This window comes from Mesoplodon bidens, assembly GCF_964165515.1.
Source record: "Mesoplodon bidens genome assembly, chromosome: 3".
In the NCBI taxonomy this organism is placed as follows: domain Eukaryota; kingdom Metazoa; phylum Chordata; class Mammalia; order Artiodactyla; family Ziphiidae; genus Mesoplodon; species Mesoplodon bidens.
In genome coordinates, this window is record NC_138178.1 from 156601400 (window position 1) to 156621712 (window position 20313).

Below are 20313 nucleotides of genomic sequence, written 5' to 3' on the forward strand. Positions count from 1 at the left end.
ATAAAGAACTTCTGGAACAAATAGTAGATTTAACTCCAAATAACCAATATTTACATTAAGTGCATAAAAGGACTAAACACTCCAATTAAAATACAAAGATTGGCAAATAGGTTAATTAAAAAATGCTGCTTATAAGAGACATACTTTAAATATAAAGATATAGAAAGATAGAAAATGTAAGCATGAAAATATTAACATGCAAAGAGTAACCAAGAGAAAATTGATATAAATATACCAATATATATAAAGCATGAAGCTTTGCTATATATAAAAAGAAATTTTACTATGATATAAAAGGATTACTATACACTGTACCAAAAAGATATAATGATTCTAACCTTGAATGTCTATAAGAGCATATCTTCAAACCATATAAAGCAGAAAGTAACAGAACTAAAAAAATAAAATAGATAAATCCACAATCATAGTGGGAGTATAATATAGCTTTATTTGATAGAACATATATACCAAAAAAGTAAATAATCATACTCATAAGAAATTAATATCTTAGTAGCTTACAAAAAATTAAAATCAACCGAATTCTCTGACTAGTAGGTAGTACACTTCTAAATAATCATGGATCAAAGAAGAAATCCCAACAGGTACTAGAAAACAATTTTAACTAATTGTCAATAAAATATGACAAATCAAAACCTGTAGGATGCAATTTAAGTCATACCCAGAAGAAAATGTATATATTAGAAAAAAGGCTGAAAATAATTCATTTATATATTTTTCACAATAAATTTATAAAGGAACAGTGAATTAAAACCAAAGAAAGTAGAACAATACCCAAGAAAACAGAATTCAGGTCATTAAGAACACGAGTTAAAATTCAAAACCAAATCTCCAGACTCCAAATATAATGTTCATTTACCATACCATTTTGCTTCTCTGCCCCACTCACCAAAAAATCAAGGCAACTGATTTGTAATAAAGCTCTATATAAATCCTGCATCTCTTAAAAGCAACTGTTTTGTTTTATTACAGCCTTTTTCTCATAAAGATTCTAGTTGTGAATATTTCTCTTATAAATATCCATTTTCCCTCTCTGAGCAAAAGTGTTAACTTCCTAAAGCTAAGGAAACAATTAAATACAATGACTACAACAAGGATGAATTTGAAAATGGGTTTTTTAAAAGATATTTTCCTTATATATATGAGGCATTGAGAGCCTAATATCTTAGAAAGGAAGAGAATAATGCATCTGGCATTCTTCAAATTTTCCTACTATATATCCAACATTATTATCTGCAAATGGTTCTAGTCAACATGAAGGATAAATAAAGACTTTGGGTGCCAAACATCAAAAATTTGTTTAATCCACAGACCGCATAGTACTGTCAACCAAAATTTCCTGGGATTCCTGAGCACAGAATTAAAGCCCTCTGATTTATTTAGGAAATAGCTCTTCACCATGTTGGATTTGCTGCAAGGGTAGGTATTAAACTAAGGAGTACTGATTTCAAATGTCAGTGCCTGTTGCCAGTGCTTATTGAAATGCCTCAGTGAGAACATCAGCAGTCAAAGAGCATAATGTTATTCTGTTTCATGAATATATTTCCTTCCTCAGTTGCCCTCTCTCTACCCCTTTTTGACCATGTGATTTGGTGACTAGACTGATCTAGGGCTACGGAGAACTCACACTTCATCATCCCCACTTCTAATCAACTCTCCAATGCCTCTTCAGACTTTTCCTGCCAAAGCTCAATATTTGTCCTCTGAGACAGCTTCCTAATTCATGTTTAGATTTTATTCCCTGATATGAATTGGGGTGGTAGAACATAAACATTGCTTCTGTTAGTGACCATGAGCTAGGTTTCCAAGGATACAAAGCTACCCATTCATTCAATAAATACGGTATGTTTAACACTGTGCTAAAGCTGTGGTAATTCCATCTTATAGCTAAACGTACACAATAATCCACTATTCAAAATAGTGGATTATTCTATTTTTATCCAAACCCTCTTCCCCTGGGCTCTGTGATACCACACTCCCAGCTGTCCTCCAACCATGCTGGTCAGTCTTTCTCATTCTCCTTTGCTGGTGTCTTCTCCTTCCCCACTTCTAAATGTTGGGGTTCCATATGGCCCAGTCCTGTGTCCTCTTCTCACTCCACATTCTCCCCCATGTGATCTTATCCAACAAGTCTCAAACTTACACATCTAGTGCAGGCCTCACTTTTTAAGTATTGGGCCATTAACTTATTGGTCTACTTGACATCTCCTCAGTTGTGTTACATCTCTCTCACTACTTAAATACCCCAAACTGAAATCTACCTCTCCTCCTGAAATCTGTAACTCCTCTGATATTTGCTGAGCCTGTATATGGCACCTCCATTCACCTTACTGCAAATCCCAGACACCTGAAGGGATCACTATACCTTCTTTCCTCATCACCCACTTCTAATCCTTCACCATGTCCTGACCATTCTACTATGCTAATATATAAAAAATTCATCCTCTTCCTCTCCGCTGCCACCACCCTTGTCCAAGCCACCATCATCTCTTGCTTGGACTACAATAACTTCATGGCCTAACTGGTTTTTCCAGTTTTGGCTTCCTCTATTTCATTTCTGCACAACAGCCAGAGTGATTTTTCTCTTAGGATAAATCCAGAGTCTTCAACATAAACTTCCAGGCCCAGGACTTCAGCCAGCCCTGCCCACCTCTGCCTCCTCATCTTGCTCCACTCCTGCACACCTGTGTTCTTTAGTTCATTGAACAGTCCAAGACCTTCTCCACCTTAGGGCCTTCACATCCTTTTGCCTCTGTCCAGAAAGTTCTTTCTCTCTCTCTTTACCTGGTTAACACTACTGATTATTTTTTCAGCCTAAATATTACTTACACATACCCTTGATCCCACCTAAATTAATCCTTCACTTGAATCTATGACTGAACCCTTTATTTTTGCTTTATAGAACTTATTAAAATTTGTGAGAACAATGCAAATGTGTGAAGATAATAATAAATGTTTCCACAAGGCAGTGTATTTTATGTGCCAATCACTCACACCATCAAACCAAACCCAAAAAACGGGGAACAATTAGATATATTCTAAACATGCACTTTTAAAATCATGAATTGAAGTAGAAGGCCAGTCTGAATTAATGAAAATTACAATTGATAGAACATTTAGTATTATGTGTGAACATACACAGATGCATATATGTTTAGCTGTCCTTAATGAAGAATTTACCATGTCCCAAGCACTATGCTGAAGGCTCAACACACATATTTACTCACTTAATCTTTGCAACAATCCTCTGAAGTAGCTACTATTTTTTACAGAAAAAAATGGTGTTCAATAACTATATATATTTATATATAAAGTGTATTTTATGTAAACATCACATAACTGGACCTTGCTTTTCTGTCTAATAATCCCTACCCTTTTTTTTTAGTCCATTACATTTATTGTAATTATTGATATGATTTAAACCTGTCATTTTCCAATTTGTTTTCAATTTTTCTTCTCTGTTCTTTGTTCTTTATTCCTCCTTTGTTTTCTCTTGGATTAATCAGGTTGTTTTTGTTTTCTAGTATTCTGTTCTATCTCCCCTATTAGCTGTTTAGCCCTTTGTAATATTTTCTTGTGGTTATTCAAGGGATTATAATATGCATCCTTCACTTACCACAGTCTACCAAGAACCATTATACCAATCCCCATATCATGTAAGAAATTTTTGAAATTATAATTGCATTTACTCTCTCCCATTTTTGTTCTGTTTTGTCATATATTTTATTTCTATATATGTTATAAATCCCACCACATTGTTATTTTTTTAAAGAGTTAATTAACCTTTAAAGAATTTGAGTAAAGAAAAACTAGTCTTTTATATATATATTCCCATATTTAATATTTCCAGTGTTAATTCCTGCCTGTAGATCCAATCATTCCCTTTAGCCTGAAGAACTTTTTTTAGCATGTTAGTGTGGTTCTGTTGGCAACAAATTTTCTCAGCTTTCATTTACCTGAAGATAACTTTATTTTACCTTAATATTTAAAAATTAGTTTTGCTGGGTATAGAATTCTAGCAAGGCAGTTTTTTGTTTCGGCCCTTTGAAGGTATCTTTCCATGTCTTCTGGCCCCCACTGTTCACTCATATTCTCATCATTGTTCTCCTGTGGGTAACATGTCCGTTTATCTCTGGCTGCTTTTCAGGCTTTCTCTCTATCTTTGGTATTCAAAAGTATGTACCTAGGTGATATTTTCTTTGTCTTTAACCTGCTTGGGGTTTGCTGAAATTCCTGGATCTATGGATTTCTGGTTTTGTTCAAATTTTGAAACTTTTGCCCAATATTTCAACAGACTATGGTGGAAGTGACATCATGCATTTTCAGGCCCAGTCTTTAAGAGAACTGGCAGCTTTTAATTTAGACTCTTGGAGGCTTGAACCACTATGTAAGAAGTCCAGCTACACTGATGGGAAGACCATATGGGGAGGCCCTGAGATTACATGGAGATGGAGAAGCAGCCAGCTGAACCTAGCCTTCTAACAACCTGCATCAGAGCCAGGCATAGAAGCACAACCATCCTGGACCCTTCAGATTGATCCAGACACCAGCTATATACCAACCAATGATCCTAGGGGATGCCACATGGGGCAGAAAAATTGCCCAGTTTAGCACTGCCTGAAATCCTAATCCACAAAATTGTGAGCTATAATAAAATGGTCATTACTTTAGCCATTTAGTTTGGGGTAATATGTTATGCAGCAATAGATGGCCAGAAGAGGTGGGACACTGAGAATTTGTAATAGAAAACTACAAGAATGGCAGGTTTCTTTGCAAATTATTGAGGGTCCTAAGTGGTTACAAATCAGTTCTCCTCAGTTCTAAATTTCAGCTAGGATACTGATTGGACCCAAACGTGTACATATGATAAAGATTTATAACTGTAAATTGATGAAACACTAGCCACATCCATCTTCTATTTCATTTCCTTTATAAAGAAGCCAATAGCATATAGTAGACGGTTGCTGTTGTTACTCCTATTAATAGTAGCTACCAATTACTGGATGCCTTTTATGGGCACGCACTCTGCTAAAAGTGCTTCACATATACTGTCCCACTTAATCATACTAAGCCTCAGTTTCCACTATGTAAAATAAAGGTGGTAATAAGTATCTCACAGGGCTCTTACCCAAGTTTACTCAGCTAAGAAATTTCAGAGTCAGAATTTGAAACCAAGAGTGTCTGCCTCCAGAACCAAAGCAAACTCAAAATATCTCTTTAATTAAAAGAAGAAATAATTAAATAAAGTGCTGCCCTCAGAAATATGTTTTTACTGTTTTGTGGATTTTTGGGGTTTTCTTTTTGTTTTGTGGATTTTTTAAAAAATCACGAGTAAATAAAAATTCTACAACTGGGTAGGTAAAACATGTGATTTACAGCAGATAGTGAGATAAGACTTAATTTTGCTGATTCGCTGAATTGAATCAAGTGGATTTATTGGAGGTTTTGAGGGCACCAGTCTTAGTCCTGATCATTAAATAATCATGAAAGTAGCTGTATACAGCCTCCAGGCATATATACACTACCATGTGTAAAACAGATAGCTAGTGGGAACCTCCTTATAATGCAGGGAGCTCAGCTCGGTGCTCTGTGGTGACCTAGATAGGTGGGATGGTGGGTGGAGGGGTGAGGGAGGTCCAAGAGGGAGGGGATATATGTATACATATAGCTGATTCACTCTGTTGTACAGTAGAAACTAACACAACACAGTAAAGCAACTATATCCTGATAAAGAAAAAAATAAATTGAAAAAAAGAAAAATCATTTTTATAATGTTCTATTTCTAGTGGAAAATCTGCTGATAAACTTACATTTTCCTCAATCCACTTCAAAACTCTGAACATTTATAAACTCTCTTTGAATTAGCATCTATTTTTAAAATTCCTTAATAAATTAAAAATACATCAAAATCATGAATATCACCTTCCATTATAGATTATTTTTCCCCAGTTATGTAATGGAATGTTAGTGGTAAAATACTTTATTGATAATTATCATAGTAGAATAATTAAGATCTCTCTCACTGAAAAGCCTTGATACACAGTAACAGAGACAATAAAACTCAGAAAAGTCTGATGGGAGGAATAAGTTGTTAACTTTGGAGTATACAGTGTAAAACCTCTCCCCTGACTTATGAATCTTCAGTAAATTCTACATTGCTCACTTTCTGATGCGAGTGGATTCCTTATTATCAGCAGGCAAGCATGATGGAACAGAAGAACGATGGGACAGTCCCTATCTGGGTTACATTTTAGAAAAATGTGACTACAACAAGTATTTTATAATCCTGTAATCTGGTGTTGAAGAAGTCCCCCCAAACTAAAATTGATCCACTAATAAGCATTTTAGAATAAAGTTGTTCAATAATTTTGAGTCATTAAACTTACTCTTATCTTAAATTTTAAAAAAGAAAATGTAGGAAATAACTTATTCTGTGAACTTATAGACTATTTCTGAAAAGTGAGTGTTAGTCCAAAAATCAGGACTTTAGAAGCTAAGGATCAAATATATACAAGAGCTTTGACAGCCTTGTGCTTTTTAACCCAGTAATTCCATTTCAGTACATTTTTCCCTAAGAAAATAAACATAGGTATGAGAAAAAGGTTCACATAAAAAGCCATTTGTTTCAGAATTAATTTATAATAGCAAAAATTTGGAAACTACTCAAATGATTAGGTAGAAGAATGGTTTAGTATGAAATATTGAGCAACCATTACACATCTTTTGTCATAGACTAATCTCAGAGGAACTGCTTTTGACACAATACTGTTAACAACAACAACAACCAGATATGTCTATGGAGAGAAAAAAACTGATTTTCTTTGGATCATGGAATGATGGGGGATTTCACGTCTTTTTGATGTGAAAGTGTTTACAAGTTTTACAATGTGTATACATATATATATATATATTATCTTTATAGTCAGATGAAATAAGCTTTTTAAAAATTAAGGAGTCCTTCAATATGCATTAATTTTGAAATTAATACTTGATGTTAAAATACATGGGTGATTTATTATGTGATAAAAGCCTATCACAAAATGTTACTTCAACATTAATTTACTTAATTCTTAGTCCCAGTTTTCACATCGGTATAGTACATCATTTAAAGTATTTAAAGTAACAAAATTCTGGCTTTGCCAACATATTCACATCTTGTTTTTTTTCTTCATGTTTTTTTGTTTGTTTGTTTGTTTATTTTTTTCGGTACGCGGGCCTCTCACTGTTGTGGCCTCTCCCGTTGCGGAGCACAGGCTCCGGATGCGCAGGCTCAGCGGCCATGGCTCACGGGCCCAGCCGCTTTGCGGCACGTGGGATCTTCCCGGACTGGGGCATGAACCCGTGTCCCCTGCATAGGCAGGCGGACTCTCAACCACTGTGCCACCAGGGAAGCCCTTCACATCTTGTTTTTAAAGTAGTTAAATAATTAGTTGCTACTTCCCTACACCTCCTGGAGCATGTAGTAAAGTTGCACATGATAGATGTCCACTAATTATGTGTTTAACTTTAATGAATCTCTCCACACACCACTCACTAGAGTAAGCAGATCTAGTCAAAGTCAAAGTGGCCTGCCTCCCATTTTTTTGAACCATTGCCACTTAAAAGCAGACTAGAAAAAAAACCCTGAAAATCAAGTTGAAATAAGAGTTGCAAAGGATCTGGGACTGGCTGAGAGCTAGGTTTTTGGTTAATAGTCTTGCTCAGTTTCTTGTTTTAAACAACACAGTCTTATGCATTATTGCATTTGTATTTCTTAAGAGTCCAGCTATGCTGACTGGGGCAGCTTCTCTTCTCTTCAGTTACTTTAATCCAGTCTCCGAGCCCGGTGGGAGTCTGAAGCTTTCCTATCGCCCTTGGCCCCATCTAACTTTGCAGGTGAAATGCCAACTCGACTTTATTATTGCCCTCAAATCTTTCCCAGTTTGGCGTGCTTTTCATTCATGGACTGGAGGTGTTTAGGGTATAGGCAAATATCTCTAAGGCTGAGGATCACAGTCAAATGCCAGGACTAATGCCTATAGAATAATTGAGGTGGGATGGGGGACAGGACAATGGAAGAAAATCAGTAGTTGGAAAGTTCCTTCACAAGAGGGTTTAAGCCTTCATTTCCCCCTTTTTGGCTGCTCCCTCCCCAACCTGAGAACTCCCTTCTCTCACCTTGCTGATTTCCCTGTTCTTTCGGTTTAGACTGGGTGCTAAGTACCTGCCTCAATGCCAGTTGTTTTAAACAAACCAATTTCTCTATTTTTGGCTCTTATTGAGAATTAACAAATACTTCTCAGAAGAAGAAAAAAATCCAGAATCTAGATGTATGATTAAATGAACCTAATGTATGATAAATTATTAATCTGCTGTCTTGTGAAAACACTGCACAGTGGACATCATTGTTAGACATTTCATCTAAATGTCCATTTTATTTGAAATCCAATGAAGGAAAATTAAGCAATAATGAGTATTTATATTTAAGCTCTGGTCAATGATCTCCTTTAAACATCATTTAAAAAAAAAAAAAGCTGTATTTGGAGTTAGAATTCCTAGTTTAAGGCCCAGAGTTGCCTCTAACTGTGTAAAAGGAGATCAGTCACTTAACCTTTCTAAGTGTCTGCATTGTTTTGTCTGCAAAATAAGGATGATGTTACCTGCTTCTCTAAAATCATTTCTTCTATTCCCTCACTGGTAGAACTGTCTGAGTAATAAATATACCCAATCCCTTTTTGCCTTATAATTTTCCAACGCTGGGCTTTTTTCTATTCAATAAGCTTCAAGATCCTCAAGTATTTCCCTGACACAGCTAAATCGCCCCACTCCGTGGAAGAGCATACTTGAAGATTTAAGCAGACTATTTGGCACTGCATATTAAAATTTTTTATATAGGATATATATTGCTTTTTTTAATTTGGTTTTTTTTTTTGCATGGCTTTTATTATATTTTTTCCTCATTTGAACAAGATAAAATAAAAAGTGAAATTCACACATTCTTAGCCTCCAAACCTTTCTCCTGGAGATGACCACTATTAACAGTGTGCTCTGTATTTTAAGAATTTATTGATGCTTATTGTATGAGTTTGGGTAGGCTAATTACTGTAAGAAATAGACAAAAATAAAAATGTGTAAACCCTAAGGTAACAAGTTTACTTTTTCTTTATGAGACAGTACTGGGTAGATGAGCAGGTGGGCAGGGTAGCCTTCCTCCATGCAGTCACTCAGGGACCCAGGCTGCTGATCCAGACGCACTGACATCTTCAGCTCTTGTTCAAGCTCACCCTGCAGGACATCTCTATTCCAACCCACTGTGCTGCAATTGCATATAGGTTTTCTTTCTCTCGGTGTCCCCAGCTTCCTGGCAGCATATCTGGCCTCCTGCACACTTGAGCCATAATTGCTTTACTCAAAATTGTGTGATTCAAATTCACCCTCCCAGGCATTCTTGGAACTCATTCCAGCTTGGACTCCTATTTCCTCCTTCTTATCAGAGGTTTCTGGTACTTACCTCTACACCTCCGTTGCTTTTTTTTTTGCAACAGCTATACCAGCTGCATTCAATTCTGACATCGGTCTCCATTTAGCTAAACTACTGGCAGTCCATGCCCCACTCCCCTTCTTTGTTTCAGCAGAGATTTTATTTTTCTAGATTTATTGAGATATAATTGACATATAACACTGTGTAATTTTAAGGTATACAATGTGTTGATTTAGTATACTCATATACTGCAAAATGATTTCCACCATTGCATGAGCTAACACCTCTGTCCCGTTACATAATTACCATTTCTTTTTTGTGGTGAGAACATTTAAGATCTCTTGTAGCAACTTTCAGTGATATAATACAGTATTATTAGCTATAATCACCATGCTGTACATTAGATTCTCAGAATTTGCTAATCTTATAACTGGAAGCTTGTACACTTTAACCAATATCTCCCCAGTCCCCTGCCCACACTCCCACCCCAGTCCCTGGTAACCACCACTCTACTCTGTTTCTCTGAGTTTGGCACTTTTAGATTCCACGTGTAAATGATTTCATACAGTATTTATCTTTCAGCAGAGATATTTTAGAAGTCATTTGTGAACAAGTGTTAGCCACTTACCTCAGAAGGTGGCTTCTTTTGCCTGGTGTTTTCTTGTGGTATCTCTTGTCCATCTTTCCCCTTTTTTTCACTCATACATTTTCCCTGAAAAATCTATCTCCTCTTTTGTGTCTCCCTCTCTCTGCCTGTAGCCTCTCTCACCCCTTTCTTCTCTTACAGCCGCCATGTTGGTTGCCAGCCTTATTTCATCAGCTGTAACCAACAGCTGTGTTTCATTTCCCTTTCATTCTCTATCCCTAAAGTTGATTCAGCCAGGCTACACTCTTTCATTGTGACATTCCCTTGGGCTGCTCACTCAAGTTCACTTGTTCAACAATAGTCACTCAAGGAGCAATTTTCCAGACTGCAAACCACACTCAGTTGTCAAACTCTTCTAACTAGTTTATGTTTGATTGACAGACATTTGAACCGTCCTCTCCAAATGGAAAGCTCTGGCAAGGAGTTTACTGCTTACCACACAGAGCATCTCAACTCAACAGAGTCTGATAGTCTTAGAGGGGCAAGGTGGGCTTGCTATGAGAGTGCGCAGTGGGGTAGCCAATGGTCCTAGTTTACCCAGGATAGAGGGAGTTTCAGGGATGCAGGGCTTTTAGTTTCAAGCCAGAGCAAAATTTAAACCATCTAGTTTAAAGTGAGTCTTTCTATGCAGGGTCTTGGTTGGATAAAGATCGTGATATGATAGTTTAGGATTAGTGAACACAACAAGGCAAAGATTTTGAGGTGAGGGTTTCTAAGAGTTTTGGGATATAAACTGGTGAAGTATTGACGGGTCTTTCAAGAAGTTCCCAAAATGAATAATAAAGTTATTTTCCTGGGCAAAAGTTATGCTAATGAAGACAAGGGACCAGGAAGGTTATGCTAATAATAGACAGTAAGCTGAGGTGGGGGAAGTGGGAGATGGTTTCTGTTCTCAGAGTTAATGCCACTCTCTCTTTTCCAAGGTCTGTTTCATATCCACTGTCCTTTGTCAAATGCAAAACCTAGTGGGGTTTTTTGTTCGTTTGGTTTATGCTTTTAAAATTTTGCAAACATTGCATTACCTCCAACCCCAAGTCTCCAATGTCTGCTCCAGCTTTCATTCCACTCAGGAGAATAAGAATAATAAAACTATCACCCATAGAGCCTTCACCATAAGCTAAGACACATATCAAACCCCTTATAGACATTATTTGACCCTCATAAGAGTCTTATGAAAGAGGCACTATTATTGTCCCTATTTTACAGATGAGGAAACTATGGCTCAAAGAGGTCAAAGAACTTGTCCAAGGTCATGTAGCCAGAAGTGGCAGGGCCAAGATTTGATCTCAGGTCCATCCAACTATTTGGTAATAAAAAGGAGCAAATTACTGATATATGCTACACGTGGATGAACCTCACAAACACTGTTAAACGAAAGAAGCCAGACGCACAAGACTGCATATTTATGATTCCATTTATATAAACTGTCCACATAAGGCAAATTTAGAGGTAGAAAGGAGATCAGTGGTTCCTAGGCAAGAGGCAGGGGGTGGGAATTAATTGCAAATGTGCATATGATTATTTTTGTCATTGATAGAAATGTTCTAAACCTGGATTGTGATGATGATTGATTTTACAATTCTGTAAGTTTACTGAACATCATCTAATTGTATCTAATCACAACGCATGAAGTTAATGGAAATTCTCATTCAGTAAAACTCTTTAAAAAATCCCAGAGGCCAGATTCTAAGTCTTCTAGTTGTTACCAGCAACCACTAGGTGCAGGTTACTTTAGGAATCAAGCCTTAGGTGCCATTCAGAAGGGGATAGACTATAAGTCTTACTAAGTTTTCCTACCCTCTTCACATAAGCCTAGGGAGGGCCTTTAAACTCTTTTAACCAATCTACACATGTTGAATACATTTAATTCTACCAATGAGAGCCTATTTCTAAACAGGCACTAATTTCATTAATGCTAACTGTGCATTTTGATTAGCATGTATATAAACCTAAGTAGATAAGTTATAGACATATATGATATTATCACATGTGCTCAAGAGCTTTCAATTACTGATATAGAAAAATAAACCCAAGTGAACTCTTAATACTCACTACCTCAACTGCCTCTGAAAGAGCAATTGACAGAGGAGCCTCGCTGACCTTATTCCCTTGCTGTAATCCATTATATAATCCACTCAGACACCCCACTCCAGGGCCAGGTTACTTGCTGTTGTTAATAAAGATATCTGCCCTCAACAAACCATTGGAGAGATTTTTCTTTTCTATTCAAATCTAAAAGGAAAAAAGGCTCTGAGACTGTAGATAAGAGAAAGGTCACCCCAAAATTTAAATGGATTGAAACTAAGCCAGTGATGAGAGCTGAACAGCCATTGTGTCCCTGAAAGGAGCCAAAAAGTAGCTTGTTGTGGATGGGACTGGCTCCTGGGAGAAGAAGTCCCTGGGGCACCATGTAAATGTGTATTCGTCTCAGGAACATTTGTTAAACCTGATTTATGTTGTTTTATCTTTCATAAGAACAGAAAGGGATATATTACAGTGAATATGTTTCTTGTACTTTTACAGAGAGATTCGGAATACCAGAAGCTTAACTTACATAGACCACGGTGCCCTGAAAGAGCTCCCCCTTCTAAAGTTCCTGTAAGTATTAACTCCTGTCCCTTCCTACCTTTTTTTTTTTTAAGATAATTATAATGTAGGAATATCCCTAGGATGATGTGGGCCATTTTAGTGGTGTGTGGCCTGGAGCAAATCACATCCTGTGACTTACTCCCCACCTTTTCCCATGAGGCAAGGTAACGGGTGAAATGATCCACATTTTAAAAACCTATTCAAAAGTCAACACATAATGCTGGGACCAGAGACCTGCCCCAAGAGACATGAGGGAGAAAATGCCACCATGTATATATGGTCTTTAAATGAATATAACAAAACAAAATAAAAACCTCGGAAAGCCCACTGGTCAATTTTGTTAGGAAATGGGTATCACAATATTAGAGTGACTGTTAACACAAAAACAAACAGAAAACAAAAAAGGGTAAAACCTAATCTCTTAGAGCTAGGGGGACAAAAATGGAAGGGACAGCACTTACTGCTTTGCTTTGGTGACACCTTGTGAGCTAACTGTAACCTCAATGAGAGCAAGGACCACAACATTTTTGTTCTTTGTTGTATCTTTACTGCTTAGCGCCTACTGTCTAGGTACTCAAGGAAGTGTGTTCAGTGGATGTGTGTGTATGGCCTCAGGTCTTCTGGCTACCTTCCCTTCTTCCCTTCTTTCTTGCTCACATGCGTTGTAAAAAATTAGAACACAAAAACATTATGAAGAAAAAAAAGCCAACCTTAATCCCAATACTCAGAAATAATCACTACTAACATATTAGTTCATTTCCATCTAGGGATTTTAAGTAAAAGTATATATCCAAATGTATTTTATGAAATTAGTCTTTAAGGATGAATAGAGTTTATCCAGGAAAAGGAGGGGGAGGGGTAGAAGAGAAATACAAGTGGATGGGATAGCATGATAAAGATACAAAGGTGTAGACCCACATGCCTTTTTGGGGGAATGAAAAATAGTTCAGTATTGAAGAGGTAGGGGTGGGAGATTCCAGGAGAACATTAGAGGCTATGGATGCAAAATGTGGCTGAAAGGGTATCTGGGGAGTAATAAAAACTTATAGCACAAGGCAATTGCTCCTGTGTGGACTTTGAGTTTCAATCCATCAGTAACTCTTTGATATGGTGGTCCCCTACTATGTGCAGGGCTCAGTGGGGAACATGTAGGATAAAAAAACATTGTCCTTGCCTTCAAGAAGCTTACAATCTAGTTAGAGAAGATATTATATATGGGATTGAAAAGTTCCTCCCCTAGGAGAACAATGGTAAGTGACAAATAAGAGGTACATATATTATCTGGGGGTGCAGGTAATTAGAGGAGACGTCCAGAAGGAGATGGACTTGTTCGGGGTTTTGAAGAATAGACAGGTCTTGGTCCAAATCCCTAATATGGCACTTCCAGCCCTTTTTGATATGGTCCCCACTTAACTCTGGGTCTCACCACCCCACTCTTCCACATGAACAGCTGTTGTAATTGAACTAGTTTTTTTACTGTTCTTCAAATATACCTCATGGAATCTTACATCTCTCCTTTGTTATTTAGAATGTCCCATTTGCTTTTTTGAAACCTCAGGCTCTGCTTCCTCTTCAAATCATATGTCTTCCCCTCTAGAAAGAGTCAGGTCAGAATTTGCCTTAGATGGTACAGCAATGGGACTAGAATTTTCTCTACTGGAAGACTTTCTTTAAAGATTTACTGGTAGTTACAAGTTCTCACCACATCATACTGAAGCTCTCAAAAAAATCACTAAATCCACTACCTATGTTCTAGTAGCTGCAAGAAATATTAAACCAACTAAGTCTGAGAGGCATCCAGAGTTTGAGAGTTTTTGTATTCATGCTGTCAATGCACGTTTTAATCTTGACATTTTGCCCTGATGACACAGCTTTGGAGAGTGAAGATATTGTCTTTGACTGATTTCCTCCCTTATCTGGACATATTTTTATGGTACTGCTGCCATGGTATTCTCAAGTGACTGCCATGGGAATTCCATTCTTGGTAAAATAATGAACACAATATAATGTAGAGTTTGAAAGAAGAAGCCTGGCTTGGAATTGGGTAATTATATTGTCTTCCTGTCCCATCCTCTCCTTATTCTACCCTCCCTTCCCCCCAACACATGCATAACGTCTTCCAATTAAAACAAGGAAATCACACACACACACACACACACACACACACGAAAAGAAACCTGAATTCCTATTTCTAGGAATCCCACTTGGTTCAAACAATCCCCAGATTCTTCTAAACAGAAAAGATGTATTGACACTGGTGGACTGGGTTAGATTCTTGTACCTTCAGGGAGCATCATTTCATCCAAGGATTAGAACTTGCCATGGTCTCTCAGATAATTAATGGAGGACTTAGGATATGATCCTAGTCTGACTTCAGAGCACATAGTTTTAGCTATTACATTATTCTACTTCTTATGTGTTGATTTTCTTACCTTATTTCTCTTCTTTTGTTCTTCTTTTTCATGTACTTTAGTGGCATTTTCAACACTGGACTTAGAGTATTCCCAGACCTGACCAAAGTTTATTCCACTGATGTATTCTTCATACTGTAAGTGTGCACATATGCAATATTTGGCCATATTTTACTTGCCACTGACAAGAACTAGGCTGCAGCCAGAGGGGTTGGTTGAAACCAACTGAAGCAGTTGTTTCAAGGAGGAAGCAGTGATCAGCTGTGACAAATGCACTGATGGATGAAGTAAGGCAAGGACTGAGAAATGGCCATTGGGTTTAGTAATACGGGGCATCAGTGATTCTGAAGAGAATGCTTCCAGTGGGGTTCTGGGGGTGGAGAAGTCTGGTTGGAGTGGGCTCAAGAAAGAACCAGAAGGGGGAATTAGAGAGAGTGAGCATAACAAAATCTTTAGGGAAGTTTTACTACAAAAAAGAAGCAGAAAATGCCTCAGTAGTTGGAGCATATTGAATATGGAGAGAAGGGTTTTTTTTGTTTGTTTGTTTTTAATGGGAGAAACTATGGCAGATTTGTTTGCTGCTGGGATTGTTTGAATAGAAGGAATTTGATGATAATGATGATACTTTATTTTCCACATAGTTTTTCATAGCTTTTCACTCTCCCATGTGTTATCATATTTGCTCCTCTCAACCACCTTATGAGACATAAAAGGAAGTTACAGTTTTTCCACTAAACAAATGAGGAAACTGAGAAATAGAAAACCTAAGGGATTTTGTCTGAGGAGAGTCCCAAGGAGCAGTTGTGAGTGGTGCTCAAACTACTTCCTGTGACTTCTGATTGGGGCCGTGGTGCTCTTTTCCAAAACCTATGACACAGTTAAGTATCTTACTAGTTGTTTAGAAGTAAAAGGATATATGCAGAGAGAATTACAGACTGAGTTTGAACTATCGAATCAGCAAAATGTAGAATGATAGGATCCAAACTCTTGGGATTTTGTTAGAAAAAATACCCATGCTTCTTTGCTGCAGAAGAGCTCAGTTCAAAATACAGGCCGTCTTCCAGCAACTAGACTGGCATAGATATGTCCTCTAGGAGTATATGTCTTGCAAGTGGAGGGCACTTCAGTAATACTCATGAAATGAAATCAATTGATCCCATTCTAGCAACCCTTTTTAGGGGTTCCACACGCTGAGAAAATGAGTTGCTCTGGACAAAGTATTTGTCAGAGATTCATGAGAAATCTCTGAGAGCCACCTGCTCCCCTTGCACGTGAGGATTGTCAGGAACCTCAGCCCACACCCAAAGCTCACTTGTTCACTGCACATGTGGGGCTTTGAGTGTATGTCCACCTAGGACAGCTCTCACCACCTCACCGGACCTCTGAGCCACCAACAGCTAAGAAGGGTCAATGACACCTAAAAAGAAATAAGATAAAACTGAGTTGTAGGGCTTCCCTGGTGGCGCAGTGGTTGAGAGTCCGCCTGCCAATGTAGGGGACACGGGTTCATTCCCCAGTCCCAGAGGATCCCACATGCCGCGGAGCGGCTGGACCCGTGAGCCATGGCCGCTGAGCCTGCGCGTCTGCAGCCTGTGCTCCGCAACGGGAGAGGCCACAACAGTGAGAGGCCCGCGTACCGCTAAAAAACAAAAAACAAACAAACAAAAAAACCCTGAATTGTGTCAGGTTATTTATTTAAGGGCATATGTGTAGCAAAAGCCCAGCTCCAGAAGGAAAGCTTTTTTTTTTTTAAATTTATTTTTGGCTGCATTGGGTCTTTGTTGCTGCACACGGGCTCTCTAGTTGCGGCGAGCGGGGGATACTCTTCATTGTGGTGTGCGGGCTTCTCATTGCGGTGGCTTCTCTTGTTGAGGAGCACGGGATCGAGGCATGTGGGCTTCAGTAGTTGTGGCTCATGGGCTCTAGAGCGCAGGCTCAACAGTTGTGGCACACGGGCTTAGTTGCTCTGCGGCATATGGGATCTTCCCAGACCAGGGCTCGAACCCGTGTCCCCTGCAACGGCAGGCGGATTCTTAGCCACTGAGCCACCAGGGAAGCCCAGAAAGCATTTTTTTCACCAGGTGTTTTTGTTCCTCTCCTGCAGTGAAATTACAGACAACCCCTACATGACTTCGATCCCTGCGAATGCTTTTCAGGGCCTGTGCAATGAAACCTTGACACTGTGAGTATTGCCAGTTCCACTCCTGCCAACAATGAAATATTTATTTGGGCCACTGTACTATTTCCACAGGCCATCCAAGAACCGTACTACCATAGAGTATGTGCTCTATGGTCTACCGAGGGTTTCACATAGTTAAATAAGAGTAGTGACTCATGGTGTGGTGCTCTATAGGTGACGAAGTGGTTTAGGTAATGAGACTATTCCCTTACAGAAGTGGTCAGCGCACTTTATCTGTAAAGGACCATTCAGATTTTACAGACCACATGGCCTTTGTGGCAACTGTTCAACTCTGCTATTTCAGGGCAAAAGCAGCCATCCACAATATATAAACTAATGAGCATAGCTATGTTCCAAAAAAGTTTTATTTACAAAAACAGCCAGCGGGCCAGGGCCTGCAGGCCTTACAATAGTCTGGGTTCTAGTATCCCCATTGAATAGAGGAAGAACCTGGGGTTAAAGCAAATTTAAGTGACTTTCCCAAGGTCACTGAGCTAGAAAATGGTGATGCTCAGGGCTTTTCATACTCTGTACTCATACTTCAACTGTGTTGTCACAAACTATTATTAAGCTCCTATGAAGGGATATTGAATAGAAAACATAGTTCTGCTCTACATCATCATTTTTCCAGAGTTTGAATGGGTTCTGCTCTTTAGTTGTTCAAAAGAAATGCTAGATCAGGGAAATTCACAAAATGTTCTAATGAAGGAGATCTAATAGAGGTACAAAAGATAAGTTAATTCTCCAAGCCGGTAAAAATTCCCCTCTCTCATCAAATTAGCTACAAAGTACAGTTGGGACTACATCCAAAGGATCCCATCTCTCTAGTTTCAGTACCACTGCCCAGGTTCAGGCCTGGTGGGGGTTTTGCCCAGATTGTCACCCAGCTCCGTTTCTCCAGTCACACTACAGTCCAAGGGTTCTTCATCGTATGCAAACCTGATTGAATTATGTCCCAGCAAAATTAATCCAAGCCTCCACACGACTCTTTGAAGAGGCAGTTTCCAAGCATTCCAAGTCAAGCAGTCTTGACCCTGTGAAGCTATCTCAACCTCTGGGACTCTATCCACAGTGGAGCATTTCAATTCATCCTTCTCGAAAAATGGGGAGAGCTCTCTTGATAAGAGACTCCTCAGCCACCATTTCACTTGACAGCACAGCAAAGACTGGGGTTTAGCCTGCTCGGTCCCCAAACCTCAAGGCCATTTACCTCTTCTGTAAACCCTTCCATTGTGCCCACTCATTGTATATAAACACCAGTCTCAATTTCTTTGCAGAATGTTACCTCCACCTTTTGACATCTTTTTCTAAGGACCCATATCCCAAGCAGCCCTCTCAAGTGAAAGCTGCTGTTTGTCTCACACCAAGCATGGGGCCCAGTAGGCATTTGATAAACCTCTGAATGAAGGAACCTTAACTTTCCTGAAATCTAGAGGTGGGGATGGCATAGCTTGTCCATTATCTTTTCAGATGATTATTTCTACATACCTGCAAAAGTCCTGGCTTCTTTAAAGCTCATGCTCAAAAAACTATAAACGTGAAAGGGTATGTGTCCAACAGCAAACTTTGTACCCATATTCCTGGTAGGATAGAGTTTCAATCAAAGTTTGCAACCCTTTGTGCTTTCTTTCTTTACTATGTTTTTCTTTCTTCATTATTTTCCCTTTTTGAGACCTACTTGTTCAATAAGAGTTTTATTTAATCTTTGAAATGTAATTCCAACAAAGAACATTTTTATTGTCCAGGCCTCTCAGCAAAGTTTGGGAAAATAGAAATGCCAAATGTACAATTCTCACGTCTTCATTAATGAACTCTAGTTCAGAAAAAATTAACTTACCTATAGAGCTTTCTCAGCCTCTGTGCTTAGCGTCCCTGTGCATTGCAGTCCTCCCCCAGGACACCTTAGTAGCAGGAATTAAACTCATTGTGTAGTTATTTTAAACAAAACAAAAAACAGGGCTTCCCTGGTGGTGCAGTGGTTGAGAGTCCGCCTGCTGATGCAGGGGACACGGGTTCATGCCCCGGTCAGGGAAGATCCCACATGCCGTGGAGCGGCTGGGCCCGTGAGCCATGGCCGCTGGGCCTGCACGTCCGGAGCCTGTGCTCCACAACAGGAGAGGCCACAACAGTGAGAGGCCTACGTATTGCAAAAAAACCCAAAAAAACAAAACACAAACAAGGATTGCCTCTTAGTTCTTCACAACTACATAAGATAAATCCAAGTTTGCAAGGTATTCATTTTAACATGGTCGTCTCATAAGTGTCCACACCTTACTTGTTAAATGTATAGCTGTTTTATCCTCTCAGTAACCGTTTGATTAGGTATTATTTTATCATATTTTTACAGACAAGGAAAACTGTGGATAATTGAGGTTGAGAAGTTCTCAGGGTCACCCACTATGAAGTGACAGAGCCAGGTCTGATTCCAAGTTTGGAGTCTCCTGTGTGCTTCTTAGTGTGTTACCAGAGTTCACAGGAGGCACTGCAGTAGTTTTCAGAGTTCCCCTACAGTCGCCACTCACTGTGCCTGATTATGGACATGGCAGCCTTCTCTTATCTCATGCTAGTAGCCCCCAGGAACACCCATGCACCCCTGTGTAGACCAGAGTTCCCATGGCTGGAGCTCCTTTTCCAGCAGAAAGGATGTGTCCTTTTGGTGGGTGGGAAGAATTGCTTTTGAGTTCAGAAATCCTGATTCCCGACAGCTGTGCATCAGTGCAGCTTTGGCAAATCACCTCCATATCTCAATAACCTGACTAGGAAATAGAAGAGATAATGCTTCAGTGTAGCCCTTGGAATCACTGTATGAATTAATTAGTTGCAGAAACATAGCAACAAGTTAAAACATTAAAACTTCCCCAACAGGCCATGGTCTATCTATTTTCTTAGATTTGTTTTTGAAGTTCAATTTGATTCAGTCCAAAACCATTTAATTAAGCATTTAATGTATGATACACCCTGAGGATTAAAAATATGACTATAAATGTGAAACAACATTTTAAAGAGAAAA

At 38.7% G+C, this 20313-nt stretch overlaps 1 protein-coding gene across 2 annotated transcripts in view; it reads left to right on the top strand.

Annotated features, from left to right (window-relative positions):
* TSHR (thyroid stimulating hormone receptor) overlaps positions 1 to 20313 on the top strand; it is a 154409-nt gene that overhangs the window by 88142 nt on the left and 45954 nt on the right. For both annotated transcript variants that reach the window (XM_081228383.1, XM_081228384.1), the window contains exons 5-7: positions 12648 to 12722; positions 15187 to 15261; positions 17229 to 17306. In XM_081228383.1, the coding sequence (XP_081084509.1) occupies positions 12648 to 12722; positions 15187 to 15261; positions 17229 to 17306 (228 nt within the window). The remainder of the gene's footprint in view (positions 1 to 12647; positions 12723 to 15186; positions 15262 to 17228; positions 17307 to 20313) is intronic.